Source organism: Triplophysa rosa, linkage group LG21 (genome assembly GCF_024868665.1).
Source record: "Triplophysa rosa linkage group LG21, Trosa_1v2, whole genome shotgun sequence".
Classification (NCBI taxonomy): domain Eukaryota; kingdom Metazoa; phylum Chordata; class Actinopteri; order Cypriniformes; family Nemacheilidae; genus Triplophysa; species Triplophysa rosa.
The window spans coordinates 14,786,619-14,807,459 of NC_079910.1; the positions used below are offsets into that span (position 1 = coordinate 14,786,619).

The window sequence follows — 20,841 nt, forward strand, 5'->3', positions numbered from 1 at the left end:
GATAAGAATGCTATGTGAACAATAAGGTATATTTCCAAAATGAACGGTTGCAAGAGGGAAAAACATAAATGCGACCAAAGATAGTGTCTAGTGTCAAGGGCGTGATGGCCGTGAGTAAAAAGACAATAACGGAGAGAAGCTGAGATAGAGATGAAAAGAAAGATTTCGGGTGTCCTGCTGTGCAGAGGAAGAACACAGGTTGGGGTGGCAGGTGTGAAGGCAGCAGACAGACAAGCGTGCTAATCTGCCGTGTCACTGCGGCCTTTCCTCTCATGCCACCTCAGAGGTGTTAACCTACTGATACATGTCATGTTGACAAGCCCCAGTTCTGCCCTGCCTGCTCCATATCCCACAATGCATTGTTACAAGTAAACAAAGCCTTTATCAAAAATCCCTCAATTCTCACTATTATGTAAATACTTCTGTGTACAATGATTTTTGGATACCAGTACACACTTGAAACCCCCACCTGCTTCATATTTCAAAATACTTTGTTACAAGCAAGCTAGATTTGAGATATCAGATATCATGGGTGGTCAGGAGGATGTTGGCGAGCCGTTCATGTGGAGTTTGTAAGCAATGAGGAGTGACCTCATCTCTGCAGTTCTTCAGTGTGTGTAACAAAAGCAGCTGCGTAATTTAAACGTGAGCACTCTGCTCGTAATCCCACATTTAAACAGTGTGTGTGTGTGTGTGTGTGTGTGTGTGTGTGTGTGTGTGTGTGTGTGTGTGTGTCTGTGTGTCGAGGAAGTGCTCGGCTTCAGTGCTTTTTTTTAACTAAGGCCAACACATGTGTGACATCGAAATCTGCTGCCAAATAGCGGTTTGGTTATGTGCCCTTTAAAACATCTTATTATGGATTAAAAGGCTTGGACAGGAAATGTATCTCATACTTTTTAGAGAAAAAACAATGTAGTGACAGTAATTCTAATCATAACAATAAGGTGAATGCGAGTGTATTCATAAAATATAAAGATGAGGCGTAAATAATGTGTGTTTTCATTTGTCTGTGTGTTGGTGGTGTGTTTCCTATTAGAGGTCACATTGATCTCATAACGGCTTTGTGTACACGTCACGCGCACACACGCACGCACGCACATGCACACACACACGCTGAACTGGTGGGTTTTGGTCTTGCTGTTTTGATGTGGTACAGCGGAGGAAGTAGATGTTGATTTCTGTAGTAATGAAGTGCAGCACATTACAAGAAAATTTAATTTGTGACTTGAAATGAAAGTTTAGTCATTATTTGCTTACTCTTGTGTTGTTAAAACCCCTCATGGCTTTCTGTTCGACAGAACCAAAATGGAGATTTTAAAAAATAGTGTTGTTTTGGCTTTTCTGGCTACAATGGAAGTGGATTTTGACCCTCTTTTCAAGCTTCAAAAGGCTTAAGTGTTATAAAATAACTTGACGCAACTCATGCAGTATATTCCAAGTGTCCTAAAAGTATACAAATGGGTATAAAACAAATTAGGGCTGTTAAACGATTAATCATGATTAATCGCATCCGGAATAAAAGTTTGTGTTTACATAATATATGTCTGTGTAGTGTGCATATTCATTTTTCATTCATAAAAATGTACACATGGATGTATATATAAAAATATGTATATCAAATTAATTGCATTTCATTTAATTATATAAATATGTACATATTTCCTAAATACATGTGTGTGTATGCTTTTGTATATACAAAATTAAAGCCACAATATGGAATATTTGGACCGCTAGATGGTGCACTTTCGAAACAACAACAAAAGGCGACGCTAAATGACGTTATGTAGGAGAGTGGAATTATGGGACATGTCATTTTCACCATCCAGAGGCGTGTGAAGATCGCCCATCATGTTCACGGACGAGGTAATGAATTAATTTTATTTTATGTCATTGTAATGAATTAGCTTGCAAGAAACGTGGAATGTAATGCTACGTTAGCCCGCAACTGATATTGGACTTTGTCCATTGATTTGGTAGCGTAATGCTACACAGTTTTGCCTGTTTAAAACAGTCATACAGTCGTCGTTTAAAAAATAAATTTGAACGAACCCACAGCATTTACAAGTAACGTTATTGGCTACATATTTTTGTGCGACATGTACTGTATTTCATAGGGTAACTGCATTCATAACTATTCAAATAATCTGTACATGAGTATTTCGTGTACAATAACATTTTCTTAACATTTTCTCTCTGTCGAGTCCAAGTTGGTCGCGAAGCTCTCTCCATTTAGAAAACGCCACGCCAATATTAATCCTTGTTTTATTTCTTCATTTGTCCATAAGCCTGCTTGCCTCGTTTGGCCTACGTTTACACTTTTTTGGGTTTCCTTTACTCGCCAAAGAGTAATCATGATCCATAATAACAGAACAACAGATGCTGCGTCCCAGATGCTGTGTAACCACTTCCGCATTTGCGTGTTGCCGTAGTTTCTTCAACCGGAAACTGAGGGTAGTGCAGAGCACCGGATATTAAGTCACTGATATGCAACAAATACAAGGGAGACAAGGGACGGACCATTATTTTAATTAGGAATTTCTCTGGATTTGCACATTCTTGGGAACATTTAGGATAATGTAAGTACACAACTCCATGAAATATATCACACTGTGCAAGTGATGTCACGAAACGGGGTGTGACACAGGGATACAAAGAACGGAGGACCCAGGCGCAGACAGCGGGTAAGGGGTTAACAAGATTTAATAAATAATAACAGAGACAAAACAAAAACCCACGATGGGGTAAAACAAGAACAAGGGTATTCACAAAACCAGGTAAGGGGAAACACGAAATACCTGGACACCCTACAAAGTTACATATAACATTTACATTGGGATACGAATAACTAACTAGACTAACAGAGACTAAAGACACGAACTCACCACACAGTCACAGACAAACGACAATGATCCAATACAAGACAGAGAACACAGGGGCATTAAATAAGGGGACAAATCAAGAGGGAACAGGTGTGGGGCATTAAATCATTACAAGCAATGAGGCAACGAAAGGGCGGGAACAGAGACAGGACCGGAGAGAGTATGGCAAGCCAAAAGGGCCAAAACGCCTCTCTCCACATGAAACAAGAGGTTCTGCCATGGCTCTGCCACAAGATCAAGAAATGCAAGACAAGAAAGGGCAGAACCATGACAAGTAATTTTTGGATATTTCATAACAAAATTCTTCCATATTGTGGCTTTAATATGCACAGCACACTGACATACACTGAACAAAATTATAAACACAACACTTTTGTATTTGCCCCCATTTTTCATGAGCTGAACTCAAAGATCTAAGACTTTTTCTATGTACACAAAAGGCCTATTTCTCTGAAATATTGTTCACAAATCTGTCTAAATCTGTGTTAGTGAGCACTTCTCCTTTGCCGAGATAATCCATCCACCTCACAGGTCACCTTTTCGGTAGCATAGCAACGCAGTTTAAACTAATTGCTGAATGCGCTTGCCAGCAGTGTGTCTGCAGCACCTGGCTGCTTTAAAGCTAAACATCGACCTCCTTACCTTAGTTTTCACAATTTCCTGACACAAAATTATTTAAGGAAAGCATGGGTGAGACTGATACAGTGAGATGAAGTGCATTCTTTTAAAATAACATGCGGGAGTACTTTTGTGTGCAGTATACGTTTGAAACGGAGGCTGTTTATCTCTTCAACTTGCTGAAATGTTCATATAAATACATTTCCCATCCAAATCCACATTCTGAATAATAAATACATGTATTTCCCAACCTACCACAGTCTTGTTTTCTCTTACTGGTCATATTTCATAAAATTACCTGTTGATTTTACATTTTAAAGGAGTATGAGTCATATGCAATCTTTATGGAAATTAAACATCAATGGTTTTATTATAGTGCTGATGGAGTATACGGTTATAGCCTATTTGTAGTAAAGCCATGGTTATTTTTTGTGTGAGTAGTATTGCTTATGTGCGTTGTTATTCCAGTCCTTAAAATAGCTGCTGCATGATAACTGCCGAAAAGAAATGTAATGATATTAAACAATCTTAGGAGAGTAATGCGACGACAGCTTGACTACATTAAATATCAATGAATTTTAGGCGTATTTGTGAATTACATGCATTAACTTAAAGAGTATGAAAAATTACACACAACAGTGATACAAATATTGAATAGAAATAAAACAAATGCTCATTCTCACACTGCAGCATTGTGATCCCTAATTTAGAGCACTGACTGACACAGTGTGGTGAAATAATCACGTATGTTTACCTGCCACTGTTTTCTCAGATTGGCTTTATTGCATTAAAACTTAAAATTCGTTTGTAAAAATCTGTTCACAGTAATCATCAGAATATCTCTTCTCCTGTTTCTGAACATGTCTGGGTTTTGAAATCATTCAAAATCTCATTATAAGATGCATTTAGTCAATTAGGCGATTGCAGCCTATTGAAATAAACGTAACCGGAAGAATCGACACACTGCTTCGACGGGCACTTCCTGTGTTCAATTCCGATGTGATAAAGGTCCCTTGTTTAACAGCCCTAAAACAAAGAGGCGGTCACTATCCGCTGCCATAGTAAAAAAACACACGCACAAAACAATACTTCAGAAGAACAGAAATAGCCTAAAGGTGTTTGAACAATAAGAGGGTGAGTAAATAATAATTCATCTTTCATCTTTGAGTGCACTAACCTAAAAAAAAGCATCAATCTTTTTAATATTATCGTACATAGTGTTTGTTATACAGTTGCCGCAAAACACTTTGTCATGTGATAAACTACACCTGCATTTAATCTGTTGGGAACGTTTGTAAACCTGAAGGTTAATTTGCCTTTTACATTTTAACATACATACTGTAATCTAATCTTAAAACAAGATCAATTGATTTAAAAATAAAATTGGTACGATTTTAATATTACTTTTTTCTTTTCTTGCATCATTGGTTTCTGTCTTAGACATAAGTCTCACAAAAAGTTGTATATCACTGCTTAAAACATGTAAGCTTTAATGTTGGCTAAAATGTAAGCAGGCTTTAAAAATGAAAATGAAATTCATTGATGATTTCAATTAAAACGCTAGTAACAGTTCTGCAACAAGGCAGAGGTCCAGGTTATTTGTGTACAGACGTCACTTACTTTTATGTTTTGGAGTTATGTTTTCTATAAAAATAACATTTTGTGAACTATTAAATGATGTCATCAGGTCTCGTGTATATTTGGCATCGATTTTGCCATTTGACAACTTTGACATTGCGACTTCAATATTACTGACATTATACAAAGACTAATGAAATTATTTATAAATGTTTGCTGTGTTAAACTCAACTTAATGTTATAAGTATGCAGCATATGTGTTCAATCCACAGGTTCTGTGGCGTATAAATCATTGCCTCCAACATAAAGAGCATTTGGGCTCGGAGTGTGTTTCTGAAATACTGCAGGGTGAAACAAGGCATGTGTGGATTGGGCTACAGCGGTAAAGCAGTGAACAGTAAATACAGGTGGGGAGTTGGACAGGTCTGAGCCCATATAAATGCCCTCTTACTGTCTCTTTATCTTCATCTGTAATGTTTATTTAACACAGGTAGGGCAACCACGCCGCCCGCCGCTTAATTGTTTCCTCCCAGAGGAAGTCATAAATGTGCCCGCTTAGGTTAAACTACACCAAGCCCTGCAGCTAATCACTGCCATATACTGTATATGAACTGAGAGTCAAAGAGAGAAAGAGAGAGTGAGGAAGAAAGAGAAGATGGAAATAAGCTAATGATAAGACACCGTAGGTGACTATTCACAGAGAAGTGAGGAGATTGTTCAGACTCTTCTGGTCCCCATCCAGAAACAACATTAGGAAGTTTCAAAGACGTTTCATATCCAGATGTCTTGTCTAGGGAAATATGAACCTGTTTTGTCCAACCCACAAAAATAGACATAGAAATCAGTTTATCCCAGACTGAAGAGAATGTAAGCTAGATGATACTTCACCCAAACATGACATTTTCATAAATTATTCACCTTCATGCAACCTGTGTGCAGTCAAAACCTTTTGTAACAAAAATATATGGGAATATACTGGAAAACAATGCAATATATTAAAGGGGTGATATGGCACGGCTAAAATGAATTTTATCGTTTGTTTTAGATGTGATGCAATGTGTGTACACCATTTAAGGTTTAAAAACGCTGTATTTTCCACATAACGTGCATGTTTGTATCTCCTCTTTGCCCCGCCTCTCTGAAACGCACAGATTTTTTACAAAGCTCATCGCTGTGAAAAGCGAGGTGTGCTATGATTGGCCAGTTAACCAGTGTGTAGTGATTGGTCGAATACTGCAAGTGTGTGACGGAAATGTAACGCCTCTTACCATATTTGGAACATCAGGTTCCTCTTCAATTGTACTGACAGGTACGCCCACCTTACTTGCGTATACATTTGGGCGGTCTTAGTCCAATCATACCACGAACTGCCGTAGATTTGTGGGGGTGTGGTTACACGAGGTGTTTCAGGCAGGTCTGGGTGAGCATTCGCTTTTAGATAGAATGCATCTTTTGTTCCCACACTTTCATTTTGCAATTTTACGTGTCTAATACATGCATGGGCAACTTATAACACACCAAAGACACAGAAAAACACGTACAGTATTAGCGTCATATGACCCCTTTAAATACATTCCATATGTTCCATGTAACCAAGTGCTTATATTTTTCAATATATGTAAAGCGCAATAAAACCTTGAAGGCAGTTTAGCTGGGATATGACACCAACTAAAACATATCAACTGTTTTTTAAGGCAGAGATCTTTTTTGCACAAACTGATGCACTACAAAAAGGGAGACATATATGAAAGAACATAAGGAGGACTAATAAGAAGCTGCCTCACAGCTGCACAACACAGTCGATAAAGTTCCCTTTAATGTGGAAGTCATGACGGACAGGCCAAGCTCAGAGAGGGAGGGAGGGAGGGGACGTCTGCCCTCATCTGTGTCCCCAGTGAAAGTGCACCTGCACTGGGCCACGGGCTCCGAGTTCACCAGTGATTTGGGGTTTCAAGGAGTTTATGGATGACCGACACACGCTTAATTGTGTCATCACTTCTGGCTGCTATGAGCATTGAGATCTTATTTATTGGTAACAGGGTGGAACAGAACAACTGCTGCGATTATCCAGTGCGTGCGTGTCCAAGCTTGCAGATGTTTCCTAGAGTAGATTTGTCATGATGTATCATATCTGTAGCCACGTGCGCTGTGTTTGTGGACATGTGTGTGTGTGTGATCTCATTTATAATGAGGAAAAAATGGCTTGACACACAATGATACTCCTCTGGTCTTGCTCGACTGATGCTATTGATGAGCAGGTGGCTGTTTTTCGAAAAAGATCACCAACACTGTTAAAAACGGTAATATTCCAGCAGCTGGGCCGGCAGAAAAATACCATAAAATACATTTTATAAAAAGTGAAATTACATGTTTTTTACATATTTGTAAAACTTGTAGTTATGTAATTTCACATTGTTTTGACGTATATCAAAAATATGTGAACATTTTGTTAAATAAAACAAAATTACAGTAAAATTACAGTTTTTACAGTGTAGATCCATGTTCATATGGGTTCTCTTCCAGTTTTATGCAGCTCAGCCACTAGATATCGATGTCCCATACTGTTTCTATAAATGTGACAAAACTACAGGACGCATTCAACATATTGTTTATTTAATAAAATGAACGCACAACAAAATTAATCAAATCGTTTATTTAATACAATTATTATACTATAATGTAATCAAATAAATTAATATTAACACACATAGTTATATTATTAGACACTAGCCTGACCGATAAACAAACATAGACCGGCAGTCCAATGAAACGGTCTATACCGCCATCTCTGTTTGTAAAGTTGTACTTTACGTACTTATCTTCATGCGAAATGACGTCAGACTGATATTTCTCGTAAGGCTGACCAAACTTAATCTGACCTGATTTATAAATTGTTATTATAAGTGTACCCTTGAGAATCAGGGTAAGGAAAGGTGACAGTTTTTAACACTGATCTTTTATGTACTTTTTTATATTTGTATTTATGATTTTTGTTTATTTTAATGTCACAGATTGCAGCTTTCAAAACGAATAACAAAATCATTGACCACACATTTTTTGGATGCTTTCCATTCTCAGAAATGTACAAACAGCATTGCGTTACATATGAAATATCAAACCAGTTGTTTACAAAATTATGGAATATTTTTCTTGAGCTATGTGGATATATAAATGTATAAAATGTATGAATACATTTTTACCCTAAAATTGAAAAAAAGGGTAACCACAGATGTCGTGGTGACAACCATGACAACAACAGATGACAACCATTAGACAACCACAAAGTGGCCAAATATTTTTGTGACGTTTTACTTAAAAATCTTTCTTAAAAATCCATTAAATTAAATTAAAAAAAATCTAACACCGACTTGAAAAATGTGGCCTAATATAAGTTTGCCCTGGTTGATGGTCACTGTACTGTATGTGTGCGTGCAGCAGTGGTTTTCACCGTGTTCTGGTGTATATTATCATGAGTGAACCAGTGCGTGTGTGTGTGTGTTTGCCTTGCAGTGTCTTTTTAAGCACATTCCTGGAGGTATGTTTTAATGGTGTAAGGGTGAGGCAATGACAGCTTGGTGCACGTCATCCATTAAAATCTGCACAGAAATGGAAAAGCACTTAGAGCGGATTGTTTGATCTTCCCCTGGCGGAGAGACACAGACCGTCTTAAGGACAGAGAGAGAGAGAGAGAGAGAGAGAGAGAGAGAGAGAAACAGGAAGAGTGAGACCGTGTATGAAAAAGAAGAGAGTGAGTTGTAAAAGTCGAGCTTTGATTCAGAATTGAAAGTATGTGGTCAATGGAGGCCAATGTTGTTGGCTTACCAACATTCTCCAAAATGTCTTCTTTTGTGTTCTGCAGAAGAAAGAAAGCCATACATGTTTGAAATGACAAGAGAGTGAGTAAATGATGACAGAATTTTCATTTTAACCATCGTTGCAATTGTTGATCTGGGGGTTTCTGTTAGAGCTGTCGCTCTGTGCCAAGCGGGCACAGGTGGCCATGGTGGTACGTCTGACCTGCGAGGGGGCACCCAGGGGGTTCAATGCAAGGGCAGCTCTGAATGAGAACGGTGTGTAAACAATTCCTCCTCTGAGAAGAGCGGGACAATGAGACACGGAATGCCCCTGCTAATCGTCACTGCTGGGTAACCGGATCTGTGCGCGTTTTCTCTCTCTCTCTCTCTCTCTCTACATCTCTCTCTTTCACCTTACTGCACACTGGAGTCTTTGTGCTGCCATTCTAAGAGAGGTATGAAAGGAGGATGAGGAGAGATGGTGGCAGATGGAGAGACAGGGCAGAGGGTACAGAGGGAAAACAAAATGATGAAGGGGTCAGATGGAGGGAGAGAGAAGGATGAGAGGATGGAGTGAGAAGAAAGGTCTCATAGAGTGACTGACAGAAGTAATATGCCAAATACGAATTATATATAATGCAACTAATGAAATAAATAGGATTATCAAATTTTAAAGAATTAGTTCAGCCAATAATTCATTTTAATCCATGATTTACTTACCCTAATGTCATCCTACACTATGTGTATATTACTTTCTTTCTTCAGATGGATATAGGTTGAGTAATTTTGAAAGAAGTCCTGGCTCTTTCTGGCTTGGTAATGGCATTGGAGAGTGCCCGAACAATATTGTGAACGTATTTATCGTATTCTATGGATCACGTTAGACATAGAATATCTATGAAAACTACACGCGTAATAGCGACACACAGGTATCTCAACTGATTCTGAGATGAGATCCACCCGTCATTATAGGTGTAGTTTTCTCATCTATACATGTTCAGAGCCTCGACCTATCTTGGTATATATGCTTACAACATTAATCGTGTTTACTCAAAAAATGTCAGAAAACAGGGAAAGCCGACATCCTTCAAAATTACTCAAACACCTAGGTTGACATGAAGGTGAGTAAATTATGAATTATTTTGGGTGAAGTATTCCTTTAAAAGGGTAAGATAATATATGTCATGGCATAAAACGAACATAAAATATATATAAAGATGGGTCATATGTCATGTTAAAGATTTCGATTTGTGCATATGCTGTAAAATTATTATGTTTTGCTTTGGCAAAATTATGTTTGGGCAAAATATCAGTTGGTGTTTAAAAGGTAACTAGAACATCCATAAAAACAACAATCGTAATGGTTTATCTTAAATGTTATCTTCAAATGTAAATACAGTTATAATACTGTATACAATGGTAAAAGTCCTAGCAATCATTATGATGTAAAAAATTAATATCGCCACTTTTAATAGGAATCCACCTTAAAGCAATACATTTAAAAAACATTCCTCAAGTATAGTTTCCATATATTTTCTGACATATCGCTTAAGACTTACTGATATAAAATTATAATTAAACTTTACTTGGAGTTGTACACAATTGTACTTGTACACAATGCACTTTTCTTAATATTAAGCCTAAAATGTGTTTTAATGTCACTTTTATAAAGGATTGCATTTTTTTTTTAAAGAGCAGGTTTAAAGGTTTTTGTAAGTGTCCTAATGTTGTATTAGAGTCCCCAACGACATGTTCAAATGTATCAAAGGTAAAAAAACGGTGCTATTTTCTTAAAATATGCATTTAGTATCTATCCATTTCTCAAAGATCCCTAAACGATTCCTCCGAAGCTGTTCAAATTTTCCGCTTCTCTAAGCTCCTCCCTACCGCGAGTCCAGTATGCTCCGATTGGCCAACTGGCCCAATCAGTTGTGATTGGTCTTTCTTCATACACTGCGTGTCAGAAACAAAACGCCCATTACCACAGTTCTTATCTCAGGAAGGTAACAAAGACGCTGTAAGTGTATAAAAATGGCATCAGTATTACCATATCACAAGTACTCCATCTATCTTCATAAACCATTCAGACTATTGTTTCCTATTGATCTTTATTCGTCATAGCTGTGGGAGAACAACAACGGCTCTATCCAAAAGTTGATCATTACTTTGATTATACAGAGAGGAGTAACTGAGCAAGTTAGCGAGAGCTTCCAAAGATAATGCACACACCTTTACATAATAAAATGATATAGTGCGGCAGTCCGTTTTTAAAATAATGACAAGCAAACCGTTTTGTTTGAAGGGGATCGTGACCACAGCTAAACTTTGCACACTTGACAAAACCATAATGTGAGACACGTTAGCAAAGTGCTACCGTGACTAAATGATAAAATGATACAGTTTGTACAATACTACGACATGTAGAACGACAACAGTCTACAATAACCGCCACATTATTAGGTAAGAGTTGGATTATTAAAACTGTAACACTGTTATACGTTGTTTACCTGGAAACCTACAGCTGTACTACATATACAACACGGATTAGCACAATTACTTTATATTGTAAACCCTCAATTTAACATGTACACATAACGTATTTATCATACTTACAGGTTGTGGTTCTGAGACGCTTGTTGGTCCAAATAAAGTTGGTATTGACTTATCTTTCAGGGTCAAGCAGCTGGCAAATCCTGCGTTGAACTCACCAAAATTTGAGAAGCAGTCGTCGGTAAAATGACGAGCACATAACACAAGGTTGGAATTGTACTGCAGTGGTATCGTGGAAAAAAAATTAGCCACTGATCCTTCACATCGTCATCCTTTGGCAGCGAAAACAAAGTACATTTTCACTCACAGCACAAAACACAGCGTCCTCTCGACATGTTGTATACGCAATACTACCTGAAGTGCTAGTGGGCAGGTCAGAGTGTTCCTGTTTCGCGGGAAGGCGGGGATTGTGCTGATGCGTTACACTGTGACGTATCGATGTTACACTCAAAAGATTTGAAAGCCTAACGATTTGTTTGGGCGGTTCGGAGTGGACTCCTTACTTTGGAAGCCAATATCTTAATTTATCATGGTCTTTTTGGATTAACGACTTTGCAGATCGTTAAAATTGAAGGAAAACTACGTTACACACTGCAATGCCGGCACTTTTATGAGATTCATGAAACCTGCTCTTTAATAATATCCGTCTTCAAATTCAAGATATTCAAAGTGTACTTGAAGTAAACTTGCAATAGTTTAGCACAATCAAATGTACTTAAGTGTATCTTCAGTTGGACCTCAGCACATCGTCTGCACAATTAAAGTGCATAACGTACCAAATCAATTGCTCCAATTTAGCAGACTTGCTAAGTGTACAAATGTAGTATACCAAAAGTACAATCGCAGGATATTTTTATTAAGTACATGAATATGTAAATGGGTTTACAGTATACATGAAAAAATATATATTTTAAATACATTTTAGTACATTTATTTTTCACCATAGGTCATGTTAGTTATTTTACATGAAATATCTTTCACCTTCTTGTCATTTCAGTGCTTCTATGCTATTATTTTGAACATCATTCAGAAATTGGTGACTATATGAGAAGCTTAGAAAGCATCTATAAATGTAATGTTATAGACTAATATAAGTCATTTGATTTGAGAGCATAGAAATAAACCATCTTTAGTGTTGTTTTTATTGATGTTCTAGTTACCTTTAAACACAAACTGACATTTTGCTTTTACTATGAGCTGTCATTGTAGGACCAAATATAAGGTATGTGAAGTGTTCTACTAAATAAACAGCATATCCTTTTGTTTGGGTGAACTGCCTTTTAGGACATTTGTCTTTACTTTTGTCTGATAATTCAGTTGTGTTGAGTTGCCACTCGATTTCAATGTAATATTGGAAGTTATTTTGACAGTTGAGTCCTTTATTAACAGATGCCAGAACAGGTATGAGGATTACAGCTGCTCTCTCTGGCTCTGATGTACAGACTGAAGAGTCAACAAGGCCTGTATTGTCTGTGTGTCTGTGTAGCACTGTCACGCTGTGATAAAAGACCCAACAAGAGCCAAAACAAAGTAAGGAGAGAGAGAGAGAATCTCAGTCCTCGACTAGGCTTATCTATCTTTGAAAAGTGAAAGACAGATCACAACATATGCCTGCCGACAACCTCACCTTCCAGTTTAAAACTGATCAGGGATTACTGTTTCATTTTGTCTTCTCTTAATTTGATGAAACTAATGACATCATCACGCACAACCTCTAAAAACAGCTCTGAATCTAAATAATAAAATCAAAAACTATTCACGATATGTAGAATAAAAAGCCTGCAGCGGATGAAATGTATACATTGAATGCATTGTAATTCATTTAGGAAAAAATGTAAAAAGATGAAACCCAAAGTAAGAAAGGCGAAATTCACCTTCAACATAAAGATTCTGTCATTATTTACTCACCCTGTTCTCATTTTAAACCTGTGTGATTTTCTTTCTTCTGCAAAACACAAAAGAAGATATTTTGGAAAATGTTGGTCACCAAAAACCGTTGGTCCCCATTGACTTCAGTCGTATGGACACAAAACCAATGCAAATCAATGGGGACCAACAGTTTTCTGTTGCCAACATTTTTCAAAATATCTTCTTTTGTGTAGAAGAAAGAAAGAAAGAAAGTCATACATGTTTGAAATGACACGAGGGTGTGTAAATAATGACAGAATTGGCATTTTGAATGTGAACTATCCCTTTAAAGCTTGACAGAGGTTAGTATGATTTCATCCGGCATGTGCATTCTACAAAATCTATATGTCTGTGTTCCACAAAAGGAAATACAGTAAATAATTTCCTGGAATGGCATTAGCTGACCGATCTTTCATTGTGCAATGAACTATTTCAAATGTTTCCTGGCTACTAAAAATACTCCAGGTTCAATGTCAGAATGTGTCTCGTTGTTCATGCTGATAGAATGTAAACAGGATTTGATGGGACACAGGCAGTGAGCGTTACCTTCTGCCTCACAGACTCCATACCACAGCAGTGGAGGGAAAGATAGTGGAAAAGAAAATAAGAACGAGGGAATAGCTTGAGAAAAATGGCCACATAAAGCTGTCTGCGGCGCTGTGTCTCAATCGGAGGCTCTTGAGAGATTAAACATCTGTGTAGACCTGTGCTCTGTGTTCACGCATGGCTATTCTTAGCGCACATGAAGGTGATGTTTAAATTAACTTGTTAAATGTTAAATGCAATTAAATGTTACATGTCACAATCTTTCCTTGCTTTGCTGTGGAAATATTTGGTAAACTCTGATATGAAACACTGCTCTCCCACAGTTGAACACGATAAGGAGTTTTTGCCTGTGCGTCGCCATCACAGAGAATTCCGATTTGACCTCTCCAAGATTCCGGAGGGCGAGGCGGTGACGGCTGCGGAGTTCAGGATCTACAAAGATTTCATTGCAGAACGCTTCGACAACGAGACTTTCCGCATAAGCGTCTATCAGGTGTTGGAAGAACATTCAGACAGGTACACCTGCTCTTAAATCAGTGCCTAAAGTCACCATGAAATAAAATAAAATATTGTTTTTTATGGAATATTGCAGTTTTATTATAAAGGATTTTTGGCGCAAGAATGAGATTGGCCAGGCTTCAACGTCATCCTCATGTCATTCCAAACCTGTGTATGATTTTCTTTCTTCTGTCATTCATTCTTTAAATGATTTTAACACAAAAGAAGATATTTTGAAGAATGTTGGTAACCGAACAACATTGACCCCCATTATATGGACACAAAACATTTCTCAACATTTCTTCTTTTGTGTTCCACAGAAGTAAGAGTCATATACAGGTTATGTACAACATCATGGTGAATAAATGACATATATTTTGTATATTTAGCTGAATAACTTTAATTGAAAAATATTCACATTATCAGTTTATAAAGGAATACAATCTGTGCTGCAGAATTCAACAGAAAACTGTTTTCTTATTATTCATATAATTAGCTTTAACATAGAGTTTCATCAATATTTATTTGTATAGGAAATGTTTATATTGACCAAAAGTTTTTGCCTGGCTGATATTGGACTATCATGGTCCAATCGGCTTTTTCCAACAGGAGTGCCCTCAACTCCATGTGCTTCAAAATCAGGGCAGGAAATGTGGAAAATCCTCATATTCTGTGTTGGCCTGTACCATAGCTCACTATTTTTTAAGGGGGCTGTTTAGGGAAACATGACTTCCTTGCCTGAGGTTGGATCCTCAAGGAAAATCCTGTCCTCTTGAGGGTTGTAATGCTCTCAAACCCTCGCTTTGTAAACGCTGAACACTTTTGATTTGTGTTTCCTTTCCCTCACACACACAGTGCTCACTCTATCCGACGGTCCCAATGCAAACTTTGCTGTACTCTGTGGTTTCCATCTGAAAGAATCGGTTGTGAATCCGCTGGGTTCCCTTCACCAACCTTCGGAACCTTCTAGAATATCAGCCTGACCCCAGCTGTGAATTGGGTTCAGGAACATCTAGCTTATGTGATGCACGACCTCACCTGAAGACCTTGTGCTTCCAGAGACAAACAGACAAAAATAAAGGAATAAATGGAATGGCTGGTATGAGCAGAACAGGTGTTTTAATGACAATTATTTCACTGGTATTAGTCAATACAAATACCAGTGAAATTTCTTGTTAAAGGAATGGTTCACACAAAAATGAGAATTCTTGCATCATTTATTTACCATCATGTCAATTCAAACCTGTATGACTTTCTTTCTTCTGCAGAAAACAAAAGAAGATATTTTGAAGAATGCTGGTAAACAAACAATATTGACCCCCGTTGACTTTCATTGTATGGACACAAAACAGATTTCTCAAACTATCTTCTTTTGTGTTCTGAAGAAGAACATATCGCTGCTGTCCTTCTAAAATCATGTATCATTTTGTTATTTTTATCATGAATCATTATTATGAGTCACTTTGACTTTTGTCTCGCTTGTTTACCTATAGACAAATTCAGTCTGTTTACGTTAATTCCTCATTTTGTGAAAATCAGGTGTGAGCCCTTATTAAAACAGCATTCACAAAAGTGGTTAAACCGCCAGTCAAACAGCACATGTTAAATAGAATTATTCACATTTTCTAACTTTTGGTATCAAATTATTAGTATTTTGACATGCCTAGGTGAGATAAACACACATGACCTCTTGTGAAACCCCATGTGCTCCAATGGTTTCGGTCAATTTACACTCCCTCTCTCTCTCTCTCTCCCTACAGTGCGTTTTGTTAAATTCTGTCTTTCATTGACTTTTTTTTAACACTCTCTTCCGATCTTGCTGCACATTCCTCAGTTTGATTTAGTGCAGGGCAGCAGCACAGTGAGATCAACAGCCGTTTATAAAGCCATTATTGTCAATTAGAGAAATGAACTGCTCCCCGGGGCCTCACCATCTGGAGCGAGCGCTCTTTCTTTTCTCTCCCATTTCTCAGCTTATTTCATTCACTCTTTTTCTTTCTGTCCTTATCTATTAGCTTCTCTGTCTTTCATTTCAAGCGTGTGGGTTGTGTATTTTTTGCATCCGTATTACGCATAAATTTGTGTGTTTACTGTCATTTTTTTGCTGGGGTGAAATAATAAGGTTTTGAATTTTTAGTCAAATGCGCTTTTGAAAGTTGTAAAAAATTGAACGGATCCAAGAAAGTCTTTCAACCCAAAAACCTGATAGGGAGTTGGGACACTATCGTCCTATGCTTGTGACCAACATCTCCTTTCTCTCCATCAGGGACTCCGATCTGTTCCTGCTGGACTCGCGGGTGATCTGGGCGGCAGAAGAGGGTTGGCTGGTTTTTGACATTACAGCCACCAGTAACCACTGGGTTCTGAATCCAGGCAGAAATCTTGGCCTTCAGCTAGCTCTAGAATGTTTGGACGGTAAGTGGATGAACACTGCAGATCAGAAAACACACACCATGTTGCATCACAGACTGTAAGCGACTGTGAGTCCACATCGTTCTGTTCAGTAAATGTTTGCAGTCTATCTGAAGGGTGATTTATTTCGGTACATATGAAAAGCCGTTTATAGAAAAACATACAGTCCAAATTTCTTATTAGGATTTTTTTCGTCCCGAATCATATCATCTGCATAACTTTCTTGATTTTCTTGTAATATTTCATATCTTTTTTCTCATTTCTAACATGGGCTATGTTAACATATTTACAATATGGTTGTATTTGTTTACATTATAGTTAATGCATTAGCTAACATGAACAAAACTTCAGCATTTATTCATCTTAGTTTCACTCATTTTAGCATTTACTAATACATTTTAAAATCAAAAGTTGTATCTGTCACGGTCCTGCCCTCTTGTTTCTGAATTTCTAGTCGTGTGGCAGGATCGGGACAGAGCCCTTAGGTTTTATGTGAGAAAGCCATGAGTTGTTTATGTTTTTACATCTCATGTGCTTTCTCGTGTCTTGTCATTGGCCCCGCCCCTCTCGTTTCATGTATTGCTTCCCTGCCGTGTCTTATGTTCTCACCTGCCCCTCGTTAATTATCCTTTGTTTGTTTCTCCATAAAAGATCCTCATGTTTCATTGTCCTGTGCTCGTGGATTGTATGTATGCGTTTGATGTGCTGTGCTTCGTGTTCTTGTTTCCCGAGTTCCTGCCTTGTCTTGCTTTGTCTTGCCCGTGTTTTGTTTTCAGTTTTTTCATATATATTAGTCGCGTCCTCGTTACCCCCTTGTGGGTGTTTTGTTTCTGTTTTTTGTTTAAATAAAATCTTGTGTTAACCCCTTCAATCCCGCCTGCCTGCAATTGGGTTCTTCTCCGCCACGCAAACCGTGACAGTATCTGTTAACAGTAGGCAATGCAATTGAATTGACATTAACAAAGAATAATAAAAGCTACAAACCTATATTGCTCATTGTTAGTTCGTGTTAGCTAATGCACTTAGGTTAACAAATCCAATCTTATTGTGAAGTGTTGCAACTAAAACATTAAAAATATATTTAATCAATAAAAATAATATGGCTTTACCCTAAAAGTATAGTAAAACAAAAAATATGATAATTTAAAATAATATATTTAATTATAACCTCATATTTTTTCACATTTATTTCAGAACTGGTAGTGTTTTGTACTGTAGTACGCACACAGGTAGGTGTGTGTGCAGGACGTAACAGGTTTTCGTGTTAGTATGAAAACAGATGCAGTGTATTATGGGCTATTATAAACAGTTGCACACTTGTCGAGACACGCTTGCTGGATGCTTGCCTTGTCGCCGTAGGCAACCGACTTTACATTAGCTCAAAGACAGTGATAGCATTCCTCCCTCTTTGTAAAGAACACACTTACACAAACACATAAAAGCTGTCTCAGCCTGTGTGTGTAGGCGAAAATACTCCAGAATTACACAAAGAAAGAAGCAGATGTGAGTGAAGGAATGAAGGAAGTTCTGAAATGTGTTCCTGAGATGACAGAAACATAAACTTGCTAAACATACAATGGCGATTGTGCTCTGACAAAAGAAATATTACTCTGCTAAACAGTCCTGTTGAATTATATTTAGGAGTGTTTTGACAATCTCTTAAAAGACTTGATTTGATGAAACACAAATAATCTGCCTTGTGGTACAAAGGGGAGAAATGTTTTTCAGGGGACCCATAAAACTTCCATAAAGCACTTTGACTCTCTTCCTCTTGTGGGATTGGGCAGCGGTTCCACAAACAATTTCAATGTTTTCCTTAACGTTCAGCTGTATGAAAGAAAAGAAATTGTTTAATTTTTGAAAGTTTGTGGCATAAATAATTGCAAATGTCGTTTGTGTTTAACATTGTTCCTTGACGCAAACATCTCTCTGTCTCCCCCTGCAGGCCAAAGCGTGAATCCATGGGTGGCTGGACTGGTGGGTCGTAGCGGCCCCCAGAGCAAACAACCCTTCATGGTGGCCTTCTTCAAAGCGACGGAGGTCCACATCCGCAGCATCCGCTCCGCGCAGGGCGGCAACAAGCAGCGCAATCCTAACCGCTCTAAAACCGCCAAAGGCCAAGAGGCACTACGTGTAGCCAACATCGCAGGTGTGTGCGTGTGCTTTGTGTTATTAATGTTCTGATGTCATAGGCGGTAAAGACAAAAGGAGAAAGACACAAAATTAACAGAAATAAAATTGAGATTTGAAATAAAAAAATACGGTACCAAAGCATGGTACAACCATCTCCAAAACTCAATATCATTTTCATCGGTATCAATATCATCAGTATTTTCATTAGTGATGTTATCAGATTGCCTTTTTGAATATTATCAGATAGCCCTGTTTTGTATTTTGAATAACATAACTATACATGAATTTTCATTGAATGTTCCTTTAAGACAGTGGAGTTGCCATTACTTGGATGAAATGTGTGCGAGTCATTGTGTGTCTGTTCATGTGTTTTCTATTACTGCCTAATTCACTGCAGGTTCATTTGGAAAGGAAAAGCATTACAGTGTTAAATGGATATTAAATCAGTCTGGTTTTATGCATCGCATTGGTATGAAGGTCACAGGGACACCCGGCGGGTTCAGTGACCTATTCCTTGTGTTTCTCTTGCTGCTCGGCATTATACAACAATCCTCTCTCTCTCTCTCTCTCTCTCTCTCTCTCTCTCTCTCTCCAGAGAACAGCAGTGCCGATCAGAAGCAGGCCTGTAAGAAACACGAGCTGTATGTTAGCTTTCGGGACCTTGGATGGCAGGTGTGATGTTCCTTATCCCTTAACCTTCGGTTCTCTCTGTAGATGCTGTGTCAGTTCTCTTAAATATGAAAATTCTGCCATTATTTACTTGCCCTTTTGTCATTTCAAACCTGTATGACTTTCTTTCTCCTGCAGAACACAGAAGCTATTTTGAAGACTGTTCAAAAACTGTTGGTACCCATTGGCTTTGTGTCCATACAATAGAAGTGAATGGGTACCAGAGGTTCTTGGTTACCAGTATTCTTGAAAATATCTTCTTTTGTGCTCTGCAGAAGCCAGAAAGTCATACAGATTTGAAATAACATGAGGATGATGATAAAATAATTTTTATTTTTGGGTTAACTATCCCTTTAAAACAATGTAAACCAAACTTGATGGCTGGCATGTGCAATAGGCAGTGTACTCATGCCTCGGGTTACGTCAAGCAGATCAAGATTTCTAGAATAAACAAAATATATTTAATATTACTCATTTGCTTTTATTGCTTATTGCCTTGTGGTAGACCATCTGGGTCAAGTTGGAAGATCAGTGACCGCAATGTTCCACAACATCAGGAACACAGTTTGACCACCTTAAAGGGATATTTCAGAGGCAAAACAAAATGTCCCCATGTTTTACTCACCCTCAAGGCATCCTTACTGAATATGACATTCTTCTTGAAGAATAATGCAGTCGGAGTTATAATACCACGTATCATTTTACTTCCAAGCGATAGAATGGGAGTGAATGGGCGTCGACTTTTTGAAGCTCCAAAAAGTGCATCCATCGATCAAAGAACGGCTGTTTTTCCGGCATATGACGGTGACGAAAGCTCCCGCACAGAGGAGACGGTATCCTGTTTTAACAAAACAAAAAAGGCCGCGTTCGTCACCGGAACTTACGGTGCATCATTTGCCGGAAAAACAAGCCCCAGGTTCACACGCAGCAGAGGGATAACGGAAGCTAGACATTAACGTTAATAGCGCTCTCAATATGGATATTTCTCTTAAACAAACGCATCGATTCGCTTCAGAAGACCTGTGTTAAGACCATGGAGCCGTGTCGAGCAGTTCTTTGATCGATTGATGCACTTTTTAGAGCTTCAAAAAATTTCCCCCCATTCACGTCCATTTTACCGCTTGGAAGTAAAATGATACGTGGTATTATAACTCCGACTGCATTATTCTTCAAGAAGAAAGTCATATTCAGTCAGGATGCTTGAGGGTGAGTAAAACATGGGGACATTTTTTATTTTGCCTCTGAAATATACCTTT

General features: G+C 38.0%; 1 protein-coding gene across 1 annotated transcript in view; it reads left to right on the forward strand.

Moving 5' to 3' along the window:
- The window catches only part of bmp7b (bone morphogenetic protein 7b), a 43,807-nt gene that overhangs the window by 21,183 nt on the left and 1,783 nt on the right, over positions 1–20,841 (forward strand). The window contains exons 2-5 of the mRNA XM_057363160.1: positions 14,197–14,389; positions 16,638–16,786; positions 18,729–18,932; positions 19,512–19,588. Coding sequence (XP_057219143.1) covers positions 14,197–14,389; positions 16,638–16,786; positions 18,729–18,932; positions 19,512–19,588 — 623 coding nt within the window. The remainder of the gene's footprint in view (positions 1–14,196; positions 14,390–16,637; positions 16,787–18,728; positions 18,933–19,511; positions 19,589–20,841) is intronic.